At 53.7% G+C, this 20,526-nt stretch overlaps 1 protein-coding gene across 8 annotated transcripts in view; it reads left to right on the top strand.

The window, feature by feature from the left end:
* LOC142420973 (cyclic AMP-dependent transcription factor ATF-7) overlaps positions 1-20,479 on the top strand; it is a 70,386-nt gene extending 49,907 nt beyond the window's left edge. For all 8 annotated transcript variants that reach the window (XM_075525338.1, XM_075525341.1, XM_075525342.1 and 5 more), the window contains 9 exons: positions 318-436; positions 3,111-3,245; positions 3,884-4,041; positions 6,663-6,762; positions 7,974-8,087; positions 9,226-9,372; positions 10,723-10,920; positions 12,241-12,349; positions 15,046-20,479. In XM_075525338.1, the coding sequence (XP_075381453.1) occupies positions 318-436; positions 3,111-3,245; positions 3,884-4,041; positions 6,663-6,762; positions 7,974-8,087; positions 9,226-9,372; positions 10,723-10,920; positions 12,241-12,349; positions 15,046-15,263 (1,298 nt within the window). In that variant the 3' untranslated portion in view covers positions 15,264-20,479. The remainder of the gene's footprint in view (positions 1-317; positions 437-3,110; positions 3,246-3,883; positions 4,042-6,662; positions 6,763-7,973; positions 8,088-9,225; positions 9,373-10,722; positions 10,921-12,240; positions 12,350-15,045) is intronic.
* Positions 20,480-20,526: the final 47 nt, after the last annotated feature.

Below are 20,526 nucleotides of genomic sequence, written 5' to 3'. Positions count from 1 at the left end.
GCGAAACCCTGGGGTGAGAGGGACAGGACACAACCCAAAGGCAGCAATTTCACAGAAATCACTGCATGCCTCTCGCTGCAATGATTATTTTTTTTTAAACGGCGTTTTACCAGAGAAACAAAATCAACAAGAAATTATTTTCCCCTTTCTGAATTGTCACTTGCTTTGCAAACACGACACACACCTTAGCGGAAGAGCATCCAGACTTTCACAGAACAGAGACCAGATTTCCTAGGGGTCCCCGGAGAGGACTAGGGTGGTTAAAATGAATTCTCTAGCCTCTCTTTAACCGGTGCTTGGTGTTACAACCCCAACAGATCAGACTCCGACCCCAACTAGGTTCTTGAAGAACTGCGAAGAAGTGGGACTCTTCAATGAACTGGCCAGCTCCTTTGAGCACGAGTTCAAGAAAGCTGCGGAGGATGACGAGAAAAAGGCAAGAGGCAAAGGCCAGCGTTGCCATAAAACTGAGCCGGGTGCATATTGTGGGGGCTGGAGGGGGGACGGTGCTGTTCTGATGAAAGGCATATGTTGTAGGGTAACTAAGTGTGGTCTCGGATTTAATATGCTGGCTTACATGGGACTTTATTTTTTTAACTCGGGTGACTTTGGCTGGCTATCCTGCAATCCAAGGCCCGGTGAGAGTGGATTTTAATGGTTTATTATTCGTTTGGCTTTTCACTTCAAAAAAAGGAAAAAAAAAAAAAAAAAGGCAGTACCTGAAATACCTCGCACCTTGGGAAGGTGAGGCAGGAAAAGAGCAGGACTCTGTTAAGTGCTCAGGATCAGAGCAAAAATGCACTCGGAGCCTCCTCGGGGATCAAGATCCTTAACGATGATGCCTTTAAGGTGCAATCGGCAGGGAAGGGACCGAGCTCAGCCTTCAAATCCTTTGGCATTTGAACGGTGTCAGGGTACGTGCAAACAGAGAGAGGGGCTCCATGGAGGAGTGAGGCTTTCTCTAACAAAGAGCTCCCTCATATGCAAGCGGTATCGATTCAGGCTGCCCCTGCCAACCTCAGGAGCACAAGGGTCTGAAGGACAACGGGATCTCGTCAGATAGCAGCTAATTAAGGACATTTCCCCCCCCTCCCCTTTCCAGGATCTGAGGAACAGCAGATGCGTATTGGGCTCTTAGACTGGCACATACATTTACTAAATTGATATATGTATGTACATACGCTCACAGTCAGCGGCGCTGCTCGGAAATAAACTGCAGGAGCACAGCCGCGTAAATCTTCACCGAGATGGGGAACGGAGGAATTCAGAATTAAAACTGAAAACTGTCTTTCACCCACTCTCCTAATAACAGGGCTCTTTAAAGCATAAATTGATCTCTCTCATTGGTATGCTGCAGGGCCTTGTCGGGGCTGCGTGGCATTTTATGCTCTGAATTCCCTGCCTTTTGTTCTCTGCAGCCCAGACCCCGAGCGCTGGGAGAAGGTAGCTTTTCGTTTGTGGTTTCACATATAAATGGTTGAGCAGCCCACAGTCTAGCCAGTCGTTTTATTTGTAAGACCACCCATCTCCTGGGCTGCGCTACCTAATAGCTGCAGCTCAGATCCTTAGCCTGTTCGATGTTTTCCTTTTTTGCTTTAGGATGACTGCAGTCTAAATATTTCTGCCAGCAGCCAGGCGAACGGGGCGGCGTGAAGCTTGGGGTGGTTTCAGGCGTTTAGGGAAAGCATTATCCCTCCTAGAAAATCTCTGCACAGGCGAGGTCCCCGGGCCCAGATGGCTCGTCACTCACCGAACCTGGCCAGAGCTGCCTGCTGCATTTCTGAGATGCTTTCAGCATTTGGCCGCGTTGAGCCCGGTTGTGTTTTGTCCTCCAGTTCCAAGGGTGGTCTCCACACCAGCATGTTAATTAAAAACATAGGCACAGCGGGAGCTTCCCTGGAGGCACTTTAAGCGGTTTGAAACTTTCCTGCATGTTAATCCCTTCTCCTTTGTGATTCCCAGTGCAACATCGCTGCTTAAGAGGGCAGGTAAATGGTTACTGCACTTACCGCAAGCAAAGCTCCTGCGTAAATCAGTGCAGAGCGAGGCGCTGGAGCCGCACCCCACTCGAGAGCGTCGAGAGCATCCGTAGATGCCCGGATTTACCCTCTTGCCGCAATTTTCCCTCCCTTGAGAGGACTTAAAATGCAAGCAAAGGAGGAGGTTTAGGTTAGATGCTAGGACAAACTGTCAGCAGTCGGGCGAGTGAAGGAAGGCGCTGGGATTGATTGTGGAGGGAGGGAGAGCAGGCTGGACAAACAGCCGTCAGGATTGATTTAGGGAGAGTTTCTCCTGCCCCGGACGGAGGGAGGGACCGGGTGATTTGCGAGGTCTGTTGGAGCCCAATTAAATGCAGCATCCTGCAGTCGGAGTCTCGCTCCGATGCGTGCTCCTCCGGTGCTCCCGTACGCCATCTTCTCCCAGGTCTTCTCTTCCTCCGGGTCTAGGGAGGGGAGAGGTGGCCGCTCAGTTTTGTCCCCCTCCCTTGTTGTCCCCCTGCCCTTTTCTCGTCCCCAGCAAGTCATTAACTGGTTAAAATGGGGCACGTGGCACTGCTGGAACCCAGGGTGGTGGCAAGTTGCCAGGTTCAGGCATATGGTTGGGTTTTATTTTAATGGGGCGCTCATAGATATTTAATAACTTGCATGGCTCTTTGTTTGCTTTTGATAATCGGGTAATAAAATAATTCAGGCTGATTTATACAATGCTTTACAGCTCTTCTGTGAATGAAAGTGCCTTCTGTAACTCGCAGGCATTTGGCTTTGTTACCTGTTCTCCTTAGCAGAGCTCTTTTATGAAAAAAAAAAAAAAAAAAAAAAAACCCCAACCCTAACCCATGGAAAGAATTGTGTGTGTGTTACTGAGAAACCACAAAATGGTGCCATCTGGGGCAGGGACCGTCTTTCCTAGGCCTCCGTCTCTGTTTGGACGGGGCCGGCGCGGCGCGGCACTGCTCTCCGCCTCGGGCTCCCAGATGCTACTTCAGTACAAATAAATAATAATAATTTGGCAAGAGCTCAGAGCTGTAGCTCTTCCTCTGGGAGCAGCCGAATGTTTCACAAACAATATGAGCTAATTGTCCTTTCAATCCGTGGCTGGTTTTTCTGTAGAGTGCCGGAGCCCTGGACATGTCTCTGCCCTCTACCCCAGACATCAAGATAAAGGAGGAAGAGCCGGTGGAGGTGGACTCTTCCCCACCGGACAGCCCTGCCTCTAACCCACAGTCACCGCAGAACAAGGAGAAGGTAGGTCTCCCCGACGGTGCCCTGTGGAGGTGTTGGTCTCTCCTTCTCTGGATGAGAACAAGCTTTTTCTCCATTTGGGTACCAAGGCTTGATTTGGGCTTGTGAGGTTCCCCTCATTCCAGAAAGAAAGAGAAAAGCTTGTTCGGTAAAATACACGTTTGCTGCCCTTAAGTCTCCACGTGGATTTGGCTAACGTAGAAAGCCTTGCTGTTCACCCTGGGAATGCTTTTCTGGCAGGGCGAAAGTGCCAAACAAGTAACGCATCTTCTCCGACGCGGCTCCCCGTGTCCTGGGTGGTGATTCAGAGCAGATTAGTGCAGGTGACACAGTCTCCATCTGAATAACCTCCCACTCTAGAGACGCTAGCTGGGGCCGGAGCGGTAATTTGGAGAGGGGGATTATTGCCCAGTGGCTGCTGCAGGCAGCAGGAGTCTGAATTTCTGTGCCCCGTTCCCTGCACTGACATCAAATCGGTGTGGCTTTGGGTAAGTCGCTCCGCTCTGTGCCTCGGTTTCTGTGGCGAAGGTGGCTTAACTTTCACTAAATTGCTTTTAAGCCGTCAGACGGAAGAGACAGCCAGGTGATTATGAAGCTAATAAGTAACAGCGTGTCTCCTTTTGTCTGTTGATCCTCTTCAGGAGATCACCTCCAAGCCCGTAATCATTTCTACGCCTACTCCAACCATCGTGCGTCCAGGCTCGCTGCCACTACACTTGGGTTATGACCCGCTCCACCCTACGCTGCCTTCCCCAACCTCTGTCATTACCCAGGCTCCCCCTTCCAACAGACAGCTTGGGTAAGTACAGAGGAGGGACACATGCGCTGAGGTTTTTCTCCCGTACCGTCAGGCTTCCTGGGCAGTAATTAGGTACCTAAATAAGTTCCTTGATTGTCAGAACAACTGAGGTGCCGCAATTCCGGCTGCGGCTGCTTGGGCATAAGGGCCTCGTTGCAGCACTGTCTACAAAAGCAGAATGGGGTGTAAGTGCAGAAAGCGGGAACTAATTGTCGTAGTGTAACGAAACGAGGCAAAACTCACCGCGGGGAGAAATTAAACCCAATCCCCAGTCACGTTGACATGACGCTCGCTGTCTACGATGGGAGCGTGGCCTGACTGGGGACTCCCAAGTTGCTTTTGCAGCCTGATGGCGGTGGAGAGAGCTCAGCTAAACCGATGGTAGGAAATTGTCTGGATCTTTAATGGCTTTGGGTTTTCTCAGACAGCTGTTGCCTCTGAAGTGTAACCTCTTCTGCAACCTGCTGGCCTCCTTCATGGTCAGCTTCTGCCTCGGGAGCTGTTTGTTTCAGCAGATCTAATGACCTGCTCCTTTTTGCCCCTTTAACAATCTGGATCGCAGGCTCCAGAGCCCTCGCTGCAGCGGTTATGAGCCTGCCACACTGTTAGGTAGCTCTGGCCCTGCACATAAAAGGAAGGAGCCTGAAGGATGCAGGAAACACATTACAATGAGCCCTCAGGAGACGTATATTTAGCCCCACTTCTATTCTTTGGTGTCAGGATGCTTCTTTTTTGCTGTGGTCCTGGCCTCTTTCTAATTACCCTTGTTTGAGGCTGGCTCCTTGCATTAACCGGGCCATTCTTTTTGGCTGTCAGTCCATATTTTTGTGTGTGTTTTTGCTTTGACCCTCTGGCACCATCAATCCAGACTTCCTGATGGAAAGTTTTAAATCCTGTCTTGAGGCATTAAGGGGTTAAGTGATTGTCCTGGGGTTTTGAAAGGGCATTATATTCCTTCTGGAACCCCGCACAGGCGGAGACTCGTGGGGCTGTTTGGAACCGAGTCCCCTTGTGCTTGGAGGCATGAAAAAATCAGAACTGGAGTAAGCTAGACTTTAATATGATTTTATGTGCCTTTTGCAGCCCATGGGGGTAGATCCCTCCTAGGGCGTGAAAGTTGAACATGCTCTACGGAGAGGCTGGGCCGCAGCTTTAACGAGGGTCCCTGTGTTAGGGCCACTGCGGATGTGGTGGGGTTGTCAGCGTGACAGAGATGGAGGGTAGGCTGCGACCTCCTTGTAACTCGGCTTGTTAGGCTGGGATTTTCAAAGCAGCCTGGAGGATTTGGGATGCCCAATAGAAATGAATGAGAGTCGAGCGTTCGCGTTCCCAAGGCAGCCTTAAAAATTCCAGCCTGAGTTATTGGCACAATGAACTCCCCCCTCTGACCCGCATCCCCTGCTTCTCCCCACCCTGCAGTTACTCCATGCCAGCGCAGCTTCCTCCGAGGATGGATCCCAGGCAGCCCAGCCTCCTCTGTCCCCTTCCCTGGGCTCGGCAGAGGAGGCAGCAGCCAATTTTTTTTCTCCCTCCCCCAAAGTCAGGCTCCCAGCAGCTCTGCTCTTCTCTTCCCGGCTCGTCTCTGCCTCCATTCGGCTCCCTGCTGCGCTGTCATGAGCTGAGGAGGAGCAGGAGATCAGCCCTTGCTGGCAGGGACGGTTTCCTTCCTCTCCCCGTCGGCTGGAGCAGATCAGCTCTGGCTTTTCCTCCGCTCTCCTAGAAAGCCTGAATCCGGAGGGTCAGAGCCGGAGCGCGGTGAGGTTTGTGACGCTCCGAAGTGGAGGCAGGGGTGTGTGTGCCTGTTTGTCACCACATGCAGAAACGCCGCCTTTTGCTGCAAAGTGATCTGCAATGGAAAAAGTTCTCGGTATTTTTAATTTGTCACAATTAGGCTCCGGCGCGATCGCCTCCTCCCCCAGCCTGCAGTGAGCGGGGCCGTTCCCGTCTCCCAGAGCCATTGTCTGGGCAGACACAAGCCAGCCCTGCACTGACTCCATATTTAGGAGGTTTTCTCTGGAGTCAGAGTCAGAAGCTCTTGTTAATGGAAAGCTAAATCCTTGCAAACCCTCTCGTGGGAGTTCAGCAGACGTGGCTCACAGGCCAAGAAGTTACTGCTAGGCAGGAGCCACTGCCCAGGTCCCCCATCTGCCTGGTGCCAGGCTCAGCCCGGGAGGGCACTTTTAATCTCCCCGAGGAGGAGTTGCAGCAGCCCCTGGATGTGCTTTTCTGTCTGTTCAGGTGGGCATCGTGTCTCGGGGCTTTGGCAGCCACGGTGTTTCGGCCGGCCGATGTACGCCCAGGAGTTAACCAGGGCACGTCGTAACGCTGGCCATCGGCATCACTGCTAGCCCCGAGCGAGGAGCGGCAGCCTGGGTCGCCTTGGCGTGACATTGGCACGTGCTGGCTGCCGTGCAGCGAGCGTGCGGGAGGCTGAGTTACCTTAACACGTGCTCAGCTAGGCTTTGCACCCACCCGTTCAGAACGTGCCATTCAGAAATGGGAAAATGAGCCCAAATCCACTAACCAGAATTAATTCGTGCTTCTGCCCTTGAGCTCATGGGGCTGCTGGGACAGCATAAACTTGAAACAATCCATGAGAACTTGACTTGTTGTTTCTCCAGGTCTCCCACAGGTTCCCTTCCACTTGTCGTGCAGCTTGCAAATGGACAGACCATGCCCGTCCTCCCAGGCCCTCCCGTACAGATGCCTTCTGTTATATCGGTGAGAGAAACTTCCAACGCAGCTCTGCGCGACAGAGGAGGGGACAGCGTTTTTCCCCTGCCAAATTTATGCATACACTTCCATTTTGTAAAAATTAAAATATATCTCCCCCTCTGTGCAAGATACGACTGGAAGAGCAGGAGGAGGAGGGGGCCCAGCTCTGGCAAGGTAGTAATAACATGTCGATCACACTAGAGGGCAATAAGTCTGGAAAAAAACAAAGCCTTGCCTGGACAGATGGCTCATGCCATTGATCCAGGGCTGGGAACGGTAGGATCCCTGATTAGCTGCTTCCATTTGGAACAGCGTGCCTCAATTGAAACCATTCGAGCTTGCAGAGAACATGTTCGTCTTTGCAGGCCAGGAAAGCCACCCTAACCTCGCCAGTGTGCTGAAGAGCTGTTTGAATATCAGCCTTGCGGGTTGTGCTTTTTGCATACGGAGAATTTTCCGTGGTGCAGAACTCACGAGCAGATTTGCCTGGTGGGTGGCTTGTACCTCTTCCGAGCGCTTCAGCTCCCGAGCAAGCAGCCCCTGTGAATCCTGTCTGTCCTGCTGGGCACGTCTTTTGGGTTTTGAGTGAGTAATGGCCAAAACCTTCTGCCTCAGGTAACAGGGATGTTGACGTCAAAGTAGGCAGACCGCAGGCAGCTCGGCATAGCTTGTGGGCACGGAAACATCTTCGCACCTTCCTGATCGTTTGAAACAGCGTTTGTAGTGCTTTGCAACAGCGTGCCTGAGTGGCTTATAAAAGCAAGCGCAAATCCTGGGTTTTTTCCCTCTTTGGTGAGGGAGAAAGCTCTCCGTGTTTAGGAGGGGATGCTGTGACTTACCCTTGGTGTTGCGGCAACTTTGCAATAGAGCCGGGCAGAGAACCAGAGGGAATCTCGTACCCTCCCTCTCCATCCGCTCTCCTGTTCTGGTGGGGAAAAGCCCTCTGGGAGGGAAGGGAAGAAGGGAGGCTTTAGGGCTGCCCTCAGTGCTAGGCTGGTATGGCTGGGTGATTCCGAAACAGCCACCGTGGCCACCAAAGGAGTGGCTGCTGGCCTTCAGTGACAGCAGGCATAATTGATGGCAGTAGTTAAACGCTGAACGTTTGTCAAGATTTATAAATGTGCACAGTCGGGGAATTATTACAGAGCCGCTTCGCGGAGCGCGCTCGCGAAAGCACCTCGGCTTCCAAAACCCATGCATTGCTTCCTCCCCGATAGCTGGCTCGGCCGATGTCCATGGTGCCGAACATTCCCGGTATTCCTGGGCCGCCCATCAACAGCAGCGGGTCCATTTCACCATCAGGACTTCCAATGCACTCTGAAGCCAAAATGGTAAGTGTCCAAATACATGCCGGGGAGGGTGTCACGTCCACAGTGTTGTCCCTCAGTCTTCGCTAGCTCCTCCAGAAGAGACTCCGTCTGGAGGCTTTTTCCCTGCAGCCTTCGCGAAGAGCCACTGCTTCTCCGAAATCCTGCGCTGCGCCTCCCCGCACCGAGAGCAGGTGTTGCAAATGCCACCAGGAATATTAGACTAATCAGCGCTGCGGCTCTGGCAGGCAGAGCAGGCACGCTATTGTCAAGACAAACCTCAGCCCCATCCTAAACGCGGCTGTTTTGTAAAGCTGGTGCTTCTAGTTCCAAGGTAACAGATGGGTTGGAGGTGGGCTTGAGGAAGGCAGAGCCAAGAGAAGAGATGTTGCGCTGTAATCCAAGGATCCTGGTAATAGTTTTCATGTAGACCTCTTTAACGAAAAGTTTACAAAAGAATTTTCCTCTCCTGGCTCTTCGTGGCTCAAACTAGGTGCACGCAGAGCAGGGGGAAGGAAAACTAAGTTTGCGAACAAAGAGCAGCGAAACCCCCTGGTTTTTTTGGCTGAGGCAGGGTCGAGACTTTTGCAAACCCGCCTCTTTCCGCGGTGCCGCTCACCGTTGCAGGGGCGTTGTCACTGCTCCCATTGCACCCTGCTTAGGTGTCTGCAGGATTCATGGGCGGATCAGAGCTACAAGTGGGGTGAGAGATCTTCAACTCGGAGGCACGAAACAGCCATCCTGCCCCGCTGGCCTGTGTCTGGCTGCCCAGAGAAGGAACTTGCAAGACATGGTCTTGATCACGCGTAGGTCCTTCTCCGTCCCAGAAAGACCCCTCTGTGGGTGCTCAAGGACAGTTGGGCTCCGCAGGCTGTTCAGTCCGTGGTGTTTCTGCAGAGCCTGCCAGCTGGGGAGCGGATCGGTGCCAGTTGCAGTAGCAATTTTGGGATGCAAACACCTGTCCGCTCGTGCCTAAGTTGGAAGCCACTGTCTGTCTTTGGATAGGCCAGATGGTGATGGCTTTCAGTTGGATTTGAATCAGCCGCAGTCCCTGAAGAGCCTGTTCCCTCGCGGCCTGGCTCCTTGGGTGATAGAGGAGCTGGCTAAAGCCTTAACAGCATGGAGAACGGGTCCCCTGACGTCCTTTTTTCTCCTTTAACAGAGGCTGAAGGCCAGCTTGACGGCATCTTCCTCACTGAACGGCAGCAACCTGGTGGTGGGCTCAGCCAGCACGATGGTGACCGCACGTCCGGAGCAGAGTCAGATACTTGTCCAGCACCCTGACGCCCCTTCCCCAGCTCAGCCACAGGTCTGCTGCTGCTTAGCCCGCGAGGCTGGGCTGGAGGTGCTGCGGGTTTCCAGGCCTCGGGGAAAGAGAAGGAAAATCTTGCAGCTGCCTGGTTTGCAGAACGGGTTAAAAACCTTGTTTTTTCAGTGCCGCTTCAGTAGTAATACTCTCAAATACCACCAGGCAGAAAACTTCAGCAACATGTTAATTTGCTTGACAAGGTCTGGAGTTTCGAAAGAATATTTCACTCTCTTCTCCCTGCTCAATTACTGGGGTTAAACGCTCCCCTCTTAGGCAATCAACTCCACCGGCTCCTGCCAGCTAACCAAATGCCAGCCTTCCATCAGGATCGCCACCTGCTCCGTCAGTTAGATAGGCTTCCAAAAGTTTAATATCCATATGCTGCCTGACAGCGAGTACCGAAGTGTAACTGCACTCCCCGATTGTGGCAGTGTAATTACAGAGCCCTTGCAGAAGTGCCGGCAAGGCCGTGTCTGCAGGACCGTTTGCCCTCGCTGACTTTTCCTTTGTTCTCCCAAAATAAAACCGGGAAATGTGCGGCGTTACGAAATTTTTTTGTACCAGTTGCCTCTGAGAGCTTGTTTAGCTGAAGACATTCGGGGAAAATTTAACCCAGATTAATTTTTAAAGCCAATCACCCATTCAAAAACTGTCATTTGTGCTCCGCGAGTGAGTTACCCAACCCAAGTGGAGTTACTGAACCCAGATGGAGATGACCCTTTGACCGTGCGTGGTTACGTGCGTCAGAGCAGGATCGAGCGCTCCCGGCCCTGCAGCTGGAAGTTACCCTCCGTCAGCTGATACGTGGTCGCTGGCCATGTGGGAATCTCCTAAGGCATTGCAGTGTGAAGTGCTTTTTAAACTCTCTTAAGTGAAATTAAAAGGAAGGCTGTTTTCTCTGCCTTGCCCGTGGTCATTTACCACATTAGCTCCTCGTCATGGAGGGGAGGAAACTTCTGCTGTCGGTTACGTGCCGTTAGCTGACTGTAGGAGTTTGGGATTTAACTAATTCCCCTGACATTCACACGTTCACCCGGTTCAGGATCTCGGAGACTTCGTGTGGATTCACACCTTAAGTTTGCAGGGCACTTCAGACTCAGCTGAGGAAGGGCTGCCAGAAACGCCTGTGAAAGGGGCTTTGTCCCCAGCTCCCCCATTGCAGCCCGGGCTGCCCTTGGTCCAGCCCCCCAGCCTGTACAGTTCTGGCTGCTCTGCAAAAGCAAAACCCTTTTTGCCCCAGCCGCAAGAGCTGGCATCTCCTCTGCCAAACCTTGGTTACGCCAGCGTGCGTCTGCCTGCCTGCACCGGAGCTTCTTTTCAGTATCTCTCTTTCACGTGCCCCATCTCCAGGTTTCCCCTGCCCAGCCCACCCCCAGCACCGGCGGGCGACGGAGACGCACGGTTGACGAAGACCCGGACGAGCGTCGGCAGCGGTTCCTGGAGCGGAACCGGGCTGCCGCGTCCCGCTGCCGTCAGAAACGCAAGCTCTGGGTGTCTTCCTTGGAGAAGAAAGCCGAGGAGCTCACGACCCAGAACATCCAGCTGAGCGTGAGTATGTAACCGTGGAGGCTGAGCACAGCCCTTCGCCAGCGTTAGGACCGTCGCTCCGGAGGGAACATCTTCCCAGTGCTGCAGAGACAACGTGCGTTCGGATGCTGCTCTCTGGGGCAGGATTGCTGCCTCTGTGCCTAGATTTCACTCCCTGCTTTCCATCCTGATCCTCTGCCTCAAGCAGGCCACGGGGAAAAGAGCGCTTCAGTGCTCTTCTTTCTCTCCGCGTCCCCCTCGAAAGGGCTCTGCCTCTGCCCATCAAGGCCGTAGCTCAAGGAGCAACGCCCGCCTCGGGAGCAGAGCGCAGAGGCCCCAGGAAGCAGCTGTATTTGCGGAGTGGAAACCTCCCTACGCGAGGGAGAGCTCTCTGCTGGCACGGGGTCAGCAGAAGCAGTCCCAGTTCCCTTCCCTGCATGGCGGACCTGGCACAGGGGTGAGCAGGGAGGCTCTGCAGCTGCGGCCCGCAGCCGTACTGGTTTTTGTGAAGAGTTGGGTTTCCCCGGCTCTCTGGCAGCACCCCCAGCGTGCCTAGCAGAAGTGCAACGCATGGAAAAATACAGACTTCACTTCCGTTGCCATTAGCCCCCTTGTTAATGCTCTCAGCACTGGCCGAGGAGTGAAGGGTCTGCAAAGACTGAACTCGTGTCCGTTCTGGGCTTTTTTCTTTCGCTGGTGGCTAGTGACTCATGCGGTGGGATTTTTTTCAATAGCACTGATCATGGTATTTTTATTCTCTTCCCAAGATAATTATAGAAACTGTTTCCTCGGGCAATTGTGAAATACAATTGACTGGGTTTCAGCTGTTTCTCCAAACGTTTCAATAGAGGAATAATACGCTGCACAAAGTTTTCAGGGGAGCAGACCTGGTTGACAGAAGAAGCTCACGGAGGTACCGAGAGCTTGGAGGAGCTCTGGTGTTCCCCACGGCCCGGTGTGGGCTGAGCCCGTTATACACTCAGCTTCTCGCTCTGTTTAGTTTTCCTTTGGAGCCAACAGCACGCCGGAGTGTCTGACTCAAGCAGTTGGCATTAGCAGGAGGGCTCCGGCAAATGTCTGTCCAGGATTCGGTGATTAACGTAGCGAGGGGCTTTCCAGCCAGCGGTGGGGGCTGCTGGAGGGAAATGCTGCCGTCCCTGTCTCGCATACTAAATTCCCCAAACCCAGAAACTTTGTTTGGTGTTCTCGGGCCAGAGGCATCTCAAATTAGACAACAAATTGTACGTTTGCAGGGCACATAAATTAATGTCCTGCCGTTGCTAGAGGCTGCTTTCAAGAGCGTGAGTGATGCATACGTGCGTGTTTGTTTTTCAATCTCAGAATGAAGTTACGCTACTGAGGAACGAAGTTGCTCAACTTAAACAGCTCCTGCTGGCTCACAAGGACTGCCCCGTCACTGCACTACAGAAGAAAACACAGGGCTATCTTGGTGAGTGATGACTTTTACTGGTCCTCGCTACCCTTTAAGTAGGTCTAAGCAGATGAAACCTGCGTCAGATGTAAAGGAAAGGAGTCTTCATCTTAGTCTCTGCTCTGTCACCCTCCAGCGACTGCCCCTGGCAGGACAGGACAGACCTTGGTCCTGTGTCTTCTGCTGATATGGCCTCCCCAGGGAGGAGGATCACCCAGGCTGGACCTGCAAATTTGCACTGCAAATTGGCACTTTAACCTGGTTTATAATATCCGGCAACCAGGCAGTGAGGGCAACCGCGGTGCGAAAGCGCCGAGGGAAGGAGGTAGCGCATCTCCCTCCGTGTGTCTGTAGCGTGGAATATTTGACAGAGATCCATATCTCCGCTTCTCCCTGGAGCGCGGGCCAGCGTCTCTCCACCCGCTCCCAGGCAGCATGCCAAGCACTTGATATTCTCTTTGAAGTTAAAAACTATTGCTGCTCTGAAAGCGAAGCCAGAGTCAGAAAAGGCCAGACTCTATAAATGACATCATGGGGCTCTATATCTCATTCTCTGCAATTCACATCAAATTGGCTCGGGTTTGGAACTAAGGAGGCCTCTTTTTTATCTTCTTTTCTTTCTTTCTTTTTTTTTTTTTTTTTTAATGCTGCCTATTTCATTATAATCAACCTGGGAGCTAAACATTATGTCTGGATTCTTATGTCATCTCTGCAATAACAATTCCACGCCGTGGTATTTGTGCAAAGACTTTGGGAGGATGCTGGAGTCCCCTAGCGTTGCCTAGATTAACAGGACGACAGGCAGGGATGGATGGAGATACGAAAAGGAAAGGGGAGAAAACCAAAGCCAAGAAAGCAGGCGCTGTCCTTCCCGATTGCCTCCCGCTTCCCGTCTCCTGGGTCTCTGAAACGCTCTTCGCCTGTGCGGTGAGGCACAGCTACGTGCTGTACAGGGCCTGGCACAGCCAGTTTATTTTCACTCATTACGGTGACTCAGAGCTTGAGTAATGTGGTCGTGAAAATCCTCGCTGTCCCCCAGCCCTTGCAGACAGGTGTTCGCTCTGTGTATAATGCAGAGAGGCGACATGATTTTTCCTGTTAACTTCCAAAGTTTACAGTTCCTATTATTATTCCTCGCAGTCTGTCTGCTCCAATAATAGGAATTCATCACACATCTGAATAATAAAATGAAATTCACACCTCCCTCCCCATGCCCCCCCCCCCTCCCCGGCTGCCTTTTTTATTATTGAGATTTGTGACTAAGCAGGTCCTTAAACAAAAATGCCAGATTCCCTCGATGGAATTACAGCTGCCTCATGTACAGTTGGGTTGTTTTATTTGTAATACCTTGTAAATCTCCTTTTTGGGATGCCAAACTATTATATTGCTCTGCTCGACCTTCTCTCTCACCGCCAAGTCAGTTTTCAAATCTGCTGTGCTAGCCGCATCTTTCAATATGCTGGCGAAGGCCAAGCCAAGGTTTCACAAGGGAAGGTAAAACCCGTTTGGGAACGGGGTACAATATTCAAGCACCCGGTACAAAACCGCGCCCTAAAATACGTTTGCCAATGCCCGGTAAGGTTGTAAACCTCTTCTCTGATTCCCCCCCGCCCCGGTGTCATGGGGTTTACCCTCTTGACGTGGAAGAAGTACCCCGGCTCGTGCCATTATTTTGCTCTTTTAAAGGAAGGTGACCGCATCTTACCCGTAATTCATCTAGCCAAGTGCACAGGAGGGAATTTCCTCCTGACATCTGTAGATAATGAGTGTATACCCCCAAAGAGAGAGGTCTGATTGCTCTCGCCTTGGCATTTGATAGGTCACAAATTATCCTCTGTGTTAGAAGCTCTGCCTGGGCGCAGTGGGCTGTTTGTGGGAGAGAATCCAAAGTTTTGGAAACCAATCTGCGTCGCTCAGAAAAGAGCACAGAAGAAGGTCTCTGCCTTTGTTTGCCTCCCATCCCTTCAATCATATCGCTTCAAGTTCCCGAAAGAAATCGAGCAAGCAAACAGTTTGTAATGGGCTGTAATTGATTTTAATGTTCTAGAGAACAATAAAGAGCAAACCAGGTAATTTATATAAAAAATGGCAAAAAAAAACCCTGCCTTTACAGAAGGGTTTCTGTTGCGTGCTTTCCTGTGTGCTCACCCAACAGATGGTAAGGACTCTGAAGGAACTATTCAGTCTCTGGGCTAAATGGCCTTGAACCAAGTACCACGCCAGGAAACAACGTGTAGGAAAGTTCATTTGTTACAATGAGGAAACAGATTTATTACGATAAAGGTTATGCTGGGTTCTGCCATCCTTGGTGGGAAGCCTGCGCTTTATGCCTTCCTGGCGTGAATTCAGTAAGATTCGGTGGTGTTTCTCCAAGGGACGGGGCCAGCCGCCCCGGTGGGTCGTTACGTCCCAACTCTAATCAGTTTTATTGCCAGTCCTCACTTGCTTTTGCCAAACAGCTGCTTGAGGGGGGGGCCCAGCTTGGTGGGGGGAGCTGGGATTCCTGTAGGGATCAGCCTCTCCGCTCCGGGCTGCTTTGGCTGGAAAGGCGAGCGTTAAGGAAATACCTGACTAATTTCTGCACACCCTCCGAGGCAGGAGCGGTCTCCCGTCCCATCGCCTCGCTGCTCACACCGGTAGCGACACGCACAGCCTCTCTCTAACCTTGTTTTCTTCTTTTTTTTCCATCCTCTTCTCCTTCTCTGGTCAAGCAGAAAGCCCAAAGGAGAGCTCTGAGCCCACCGGCTCTCCCGCTCCCGTCATCCAGCACAGCTCCGTGACGGCCTCCCCCAACGGGCTCAGCGTCCGCTCGGCGGCAGAAGCGGTTGCCACTTCGGTGCTCACTCAGATGGCGAGCCAAAGGACAGAACTGAGCATGCCGATACCGTCACACGTCATCATGGCTCCACAGTCGCAGTCTGCTGGCAGATGATGTCACAGCCTGTGCGTGTGACACGGAGCTAACCGCGAACTCGCAGCCGGAGAGACTGACCATAACTAAGTCCCTGACGAGTGGGGGCCGATAAGGATTTTATTTTTTCTTTTTTTTTTTTTTTTTTCCAAGTGAGTTAAGGGCAGCTATGGCGCTTCTTACACTGCATAGCCTGTACAGATCCTGGCCCCCGGCCGCTGCCCTGCCATCGCCCGTCCCCGCAGGACGGCCGCGGATTGAGCGCTTTTCTCGATCCTTCAGTTGACGATCCGTCAACTCACAGAGTCATCCGAACACGCAGAGCCTCACTTTGAAAAGCACCTTGAAAGGTTCACTTTCAGGTATCAGTTACATTAACACTAAACCTCCATGCTTGGTGGATCCCCTTGGCGCTTTCACTCTTCCAAGTCCCCCCCCCTCCCTCCTCCTCCACTCTCAGCAAAGGAAAACATAGCTCTTGGGAGGCTGTGACATTTAGTCGTGCTGTCAATGTATTTTATTTTTAACAGCATGCTGCTTCCAGGCATCTGCTCCCCCCTCTGCTCTAGCTACCTGAAACATTGCACCTTCGCACAAGAAGCTTCCTTGAGCTCTGAGGTTAAAGGGATCGAGGTTAGTCTTGTCACACGCTAACTCCCAAGATGCCAGCGACAGATTTTGGACGCGATGGGAGTGTAATCGCTGTAAATCGGTTTGTGCCCAACGGTCGGGAGAGGGGGACGTGGGGCCAGGGGGGGAACACGCGTGTTCCTGGTTACTTGTGCCGCACCGGGAGCTGCAGACGTTCGCGTGCTGCTCTCGTAACGGGACGCTGTGGTGGCTGGAGAAAAGGTACCGTCTGTTCTAGCAGCGGAGGGGCTGCTCTCAGTCTTCCTTACAGTAAATTGGTGCTGATCTGCGTCGGCTGGGACCGGTGCAAAGGCGCTCTGGGAGGTACATGAAAGGACGAGCCGGCCCAGCAGGTGATAATAATGTGAGTCCCAGAATTCATCATCTGCTCCCCACTCCGCTGTACACCTTAGCAAACAAACCCCGCCATTTCCAAGGATCATCTCCTTTCCACATAACCTCGATGACCTTAAAAACGGTGGCCTTAAATCATGAATTAGTTGCCTGTTCCAAGGGGAGGGAGCACGAAAGAGTGTTTCTATTTGCCCGGTCTTTTACCTCTTCTTCCTGATTATCTTCCGCTCTCGGTGATGGAGCAGCCGTTGCTTCCCAGCCAGAGCAAACCAAGGATTCACAGAGCTTCCAGTTTCACAGGGCCGCTTAAAAACCCAGCCTTGACGTTGAAAGACGCTCGGAATCGGGTCCGCTTTCTTGCCGGGCGGCCGTAGCATGCGTGTGTGTCTGTGTGTCCTTCCCGAGGCTGCCGCTGGCCCTGGGCAAGCGATCGGAGTCGATAGTTTGGAAATGGGAAGGGGTGCTGTGTGCGTTCGGGCTCTTAGAAGGAACCTCGTCAAAGTCCGTGGAGCTGCATCAGCCCTTGGTCTTCCCCTCCTTCTCGGGAGGTCCCTCCTCACCTGAGCTCTCGCCCACCTCAGGTTGCACTCGCCACTTTTGAGCCAAGTTTGTTTGTCAAAGTGACTTTGTTTGGCTTATCCAGACTTGGAAGGTTTCCAGGGACAGCAAAACCCAAAGCAAAGTCTGAGCAAGGAACCGGATCCCATTACGGACGGGGAAGTTCAGCGGTTTGGTTTTTCTATCGATGGGATCTGTCTCCCCCCCCCCCCCCCCCCCCCCGCTCTTTTTCAGTTTTCCCTCGACTTTTTAGCAGCATCGACCGCAGCGTTTCCTGGGTTTGGTTTGTCTCAACGCCGTGCTGCTCTCGTGCTCTCCTGGTTTCTCGTGCTCATCTCGAGAGTCGTCTTGTGTGTAATCAGCGTCACTTCTGGCCTCGGCAGTTTGCGCTTCTGGTTCAGATCCTGCATAGCCCCCCCCAGCCCCGCCTTTTGTTTCTGTAAAGCTGTTTCTGCAGAGTCTGGGTGTAGACGGATGTTTCGGCTCGGTATCCTGACACGGTATGTGTTTCTGCAGCGAGAGCGAGCTGCGAGAAGAGGACGGGGGGGGTTTCGGCACGTCTTAAAAGCTGCGTGACCTGGACAAAAAGGGGTTTCGGCCAGGTGGAGGCACAGCGGGGGTTCAGGACCTTTTTGGGGGGCCGGGATCTAAAGCAGAGGTTCGCAGGAGGAACAAGATCCAGCCTGGCTCTGCTTCCTCTCTTGGAGCGGCTGCTGGATGCAGGTTCTAGAGCTGCGGCAGGGAACAGCGGAAAACCCTGTGCTCCTTTGTGTGACCCAAAAAAGTGTAAAAATGAGCCGTCTTGCAGCAAAGGGATTCGCTCTGCTCTTTGAATCCGCTCGGTTTGCTTCCGGGGGCTTTGAAACAAGCATTTCTCTTCCTTTCTTTGTCCGGGAATAGCAGGAATGACAAAAATGTGTTGTAAACATATTTGCTTCGTCGCCCGGCAGCCGTTGGGTCCCTGTCCCTTGGTCAGGGCCTGGGAGCCCAGGAGCTGGGACAGCGTGCGGGGAGCGCGCGGTCGTGTGCCCGGCGGCACCGACAGCAGCTCACCAGCTCCTCCTAGGCTCACCAAGTGCTCGGCTCTGCGGAAAAACCCTCGCTGTCGAGGAAAAGGGTTCGTTGAAAGAAGAGAGAGAGGAGGAATTGAGCTCTGGGCTGATCCCACCGCTCGTTCCTTGTTTGCTTCGTGGCGTCGGGGTCTGGTGGATGAGGCAGAGGCGAGGAGCAGCCGGTGGCTTTGCTGGTGGGGTCGGAAGGAGAAAGCGAAGGGTGACGGTGAAGAGGTACGAATCCAGGACAGCGAGACGCACGGCAGCGTTAGCGTCGAATGCAGCAGCTTCCCCGACCCCTTGGTTTTACCCTTAGGGACTAAAAGTGACCGGATTTTGTGTGGTAGGAGAGCCGAGATCGCCCAGCCTGCCTGCGGCTTGCCTGCGGCCCAGAAAAGGGCTTTCCCTGCCCTGACCGCTCCGACCCTTGAAACCTCGTAGCACCGTCGGGCAGCGCGAGGTAGCTCAGTCCTTGCCGGTGGCGAGTGGGGGGATGCAGAGCGCGGCTTTTCTCCCCATCCCTCCGTGCCTCGGTGCTCCTGATCGGTGCTGCCCCGCTCCAGCATCTCCCCGTCTCAGCTCCCCTCCGCCTGCGCGTGCTTAGTGTCTTGAAAAATCTGCAAACCCGTGAAAACGCGGTTGTAAAGCTCCAAACCCGGGCAGCGACAATCGGGGAACAAGTGTTTGACCGTACCTTAACATTATTATTTTTTTTTTAATCGACAAGGTTGCAGCTTTCCTGTGTCCCCTTCGGGTGTGTTTTACCCCAACAGCATTCGACACCTGCACCGCCGCTGCGAAAGCGGGTCCCGGAGCAGGTTTCAGGTCCCCGTTTCTCTTGCTGACAGCGTCCCTGCTTGCAGGGAGGGAGACGGGCGGTGCGAAGCAGGAATCCTCCCAGTGAGGCTAAGCCCGCGATGAGGAAGGTAGCCAAAAAACCCAGCGTGACCCTTAGCTACCACATCCCCCCGCCAGCCTCAGGCATCGGGGGGGATTCTCCGGTCCCATCCCGGTGCGATGGATGGGCGTCCCAAGCCGTAAATGTCACTTTGGGGCACATGGGTGAGGTTCCTCCCTTGTTGGTGCCCGGCAGAGACGATGCCGAGCCGGTCTTAAACCTCAGAAGGAGCTGAACGTCACCACGCTGGGGTGGCTGTCACTTTTCCGGCGGGAGGGACAGGTTTGGTTTTTAAGAGGTGACTCTTTCTGGGCTTTTCGGAGAGGAGGGTACATAGAAACGCACGTTTTCCACCAACGCTTTTTCCAGCACCTCCACGCCGATGGCGCGGCCGCGCGTGGATACGTCGGGCTGCCCAGGTAATTAAAAGCCGGCTGCTGGAAAAACGGGGTCGGTGTGGGCTCCTCTCCCGGAGCCGAGCTCCCCGCGCTGCTCCCGGGGAGCCTTTGGGCTCCGAGGCGTGGAAATCCCCGCCGAGCGCTTCAAACAGCTCCGAAGAGCCCAACGGCTGCTGGGTTTCTGCCCCACATCGTCTCCTCCTTCCTCCTCCCCTCTCCTGGAGGCCGTTTCTTCTCCAGGCCGGCGCGGCAGTAGCTGTAGAGGATGTGCTCCGGTTTTGGTGGCGGTTAGGGGTTGGTTTTGGTTGGGCAGATGGACGTTCCGGCAGGTCGGTGATGGCAGGGTTCCCCCCAGACCCGTGAGGACGGGCGAGGGTGAAGGTGGCTTCTTCTTTTCCTCCTTCCCATGCTGGTTCAACTCTTGCTTGAAAACTTTGCGGACGCCTTTGGGTGGGGCAAACCCCCCCTCCCCCCAGATTTCTGCTCTAGGATGGTTTCTCTGCTTTTCAGAGGCTCCCGGGGGATGGCAGCCGCCCGGCCGGCTCCGCTCGGCAGCTCGCCGGGCACCTGCACTTTCCTCTGCCAGCCCTCGGGCCTCGGCCGCGGTGCCTTAACCGAAACCCCGGTTAGTGCCGGTGTCAGTCCTGTGGCTTCCCACGCGTCTTCCCCCAAATCCCATCTCTGCGGTAGCGGTGTTCGGATCGCCCGGGATCTCCTTCCCTCCTCCGTGGCCTGATGGACGTGGGGAGAGCGACGCTGGGGCTCCTCGCAGGAGCGTGGAAAAGCCCCGCAGGGTTTAAAGGTCGCGTTTAGGTTGGGATGGAGCCGGGGAGAGCCCCAACGGCGTCGGCGGCCGTTCGGAGTCGGGGGTTTTATCGATCCGTCTTCGCTGTGATGTCGAATAGAAACAAATGGCTGAAAAACGGCGTCCCGGGGCAGCCGTTCCCCCGCCCCGGGGCGATGCTGAACCCCGGGAGGGCTGGTGACGGAGGGGAGCTCCCTCCTCGCCCTCCGGCGGAGATGAAGATCTCCTCGTCCGCCCCCAAATCCCTTGGGATGAGGGGGGCTGGGGGGGTTTGGTGCCGCCTTTTCCCCCCAGGCTGGCTCCTTGGTTCCGGATTTCGATGGCTCAGCCGGGAAATTGGTCGGTTTTGGACTTGCGGACCCGTTTCTGTTTGGTTCCCCCCTGGTTTTGTGCACGCGCGGGCTCTGGCAGTGGTGATGCTCTCCGGCCCCGAAACGAGCCCAGGAGGTGACGGAGGGACCCGATGGGACACGGGACCCCATCCCCCCCCAGCTGCTTTGTAGGGCGAGCTTTGACGATCAATAACGGAAAAAAAAAAAACCCCAAGAAAAAGGAAATTCCCCGAAAAGCGTAACCACGAGGGTGTAGT

This window comes from Mycteria americana, chromosome 26 (genome assembly GCF_035582795.1).
Source record: "Mycteria americana isolate JAX WOST 10 ecotype Jacksonville Zoo and Gardens chromosome 26, USCA_MyAme_1.0, whole genome shotgun sequence".
Taxonomy (NCBI): domain Eukaryota; kingdom Metazoa; phylum Chordata; class Aves; order Ciconiiformes; family Ciconiidae; genus Mycteria; species Mycteria americana.
Note: the sequence above shows the minus strand (reverse complement) of the source record. Positions and strands in the feature narration are given on the sequence as shown.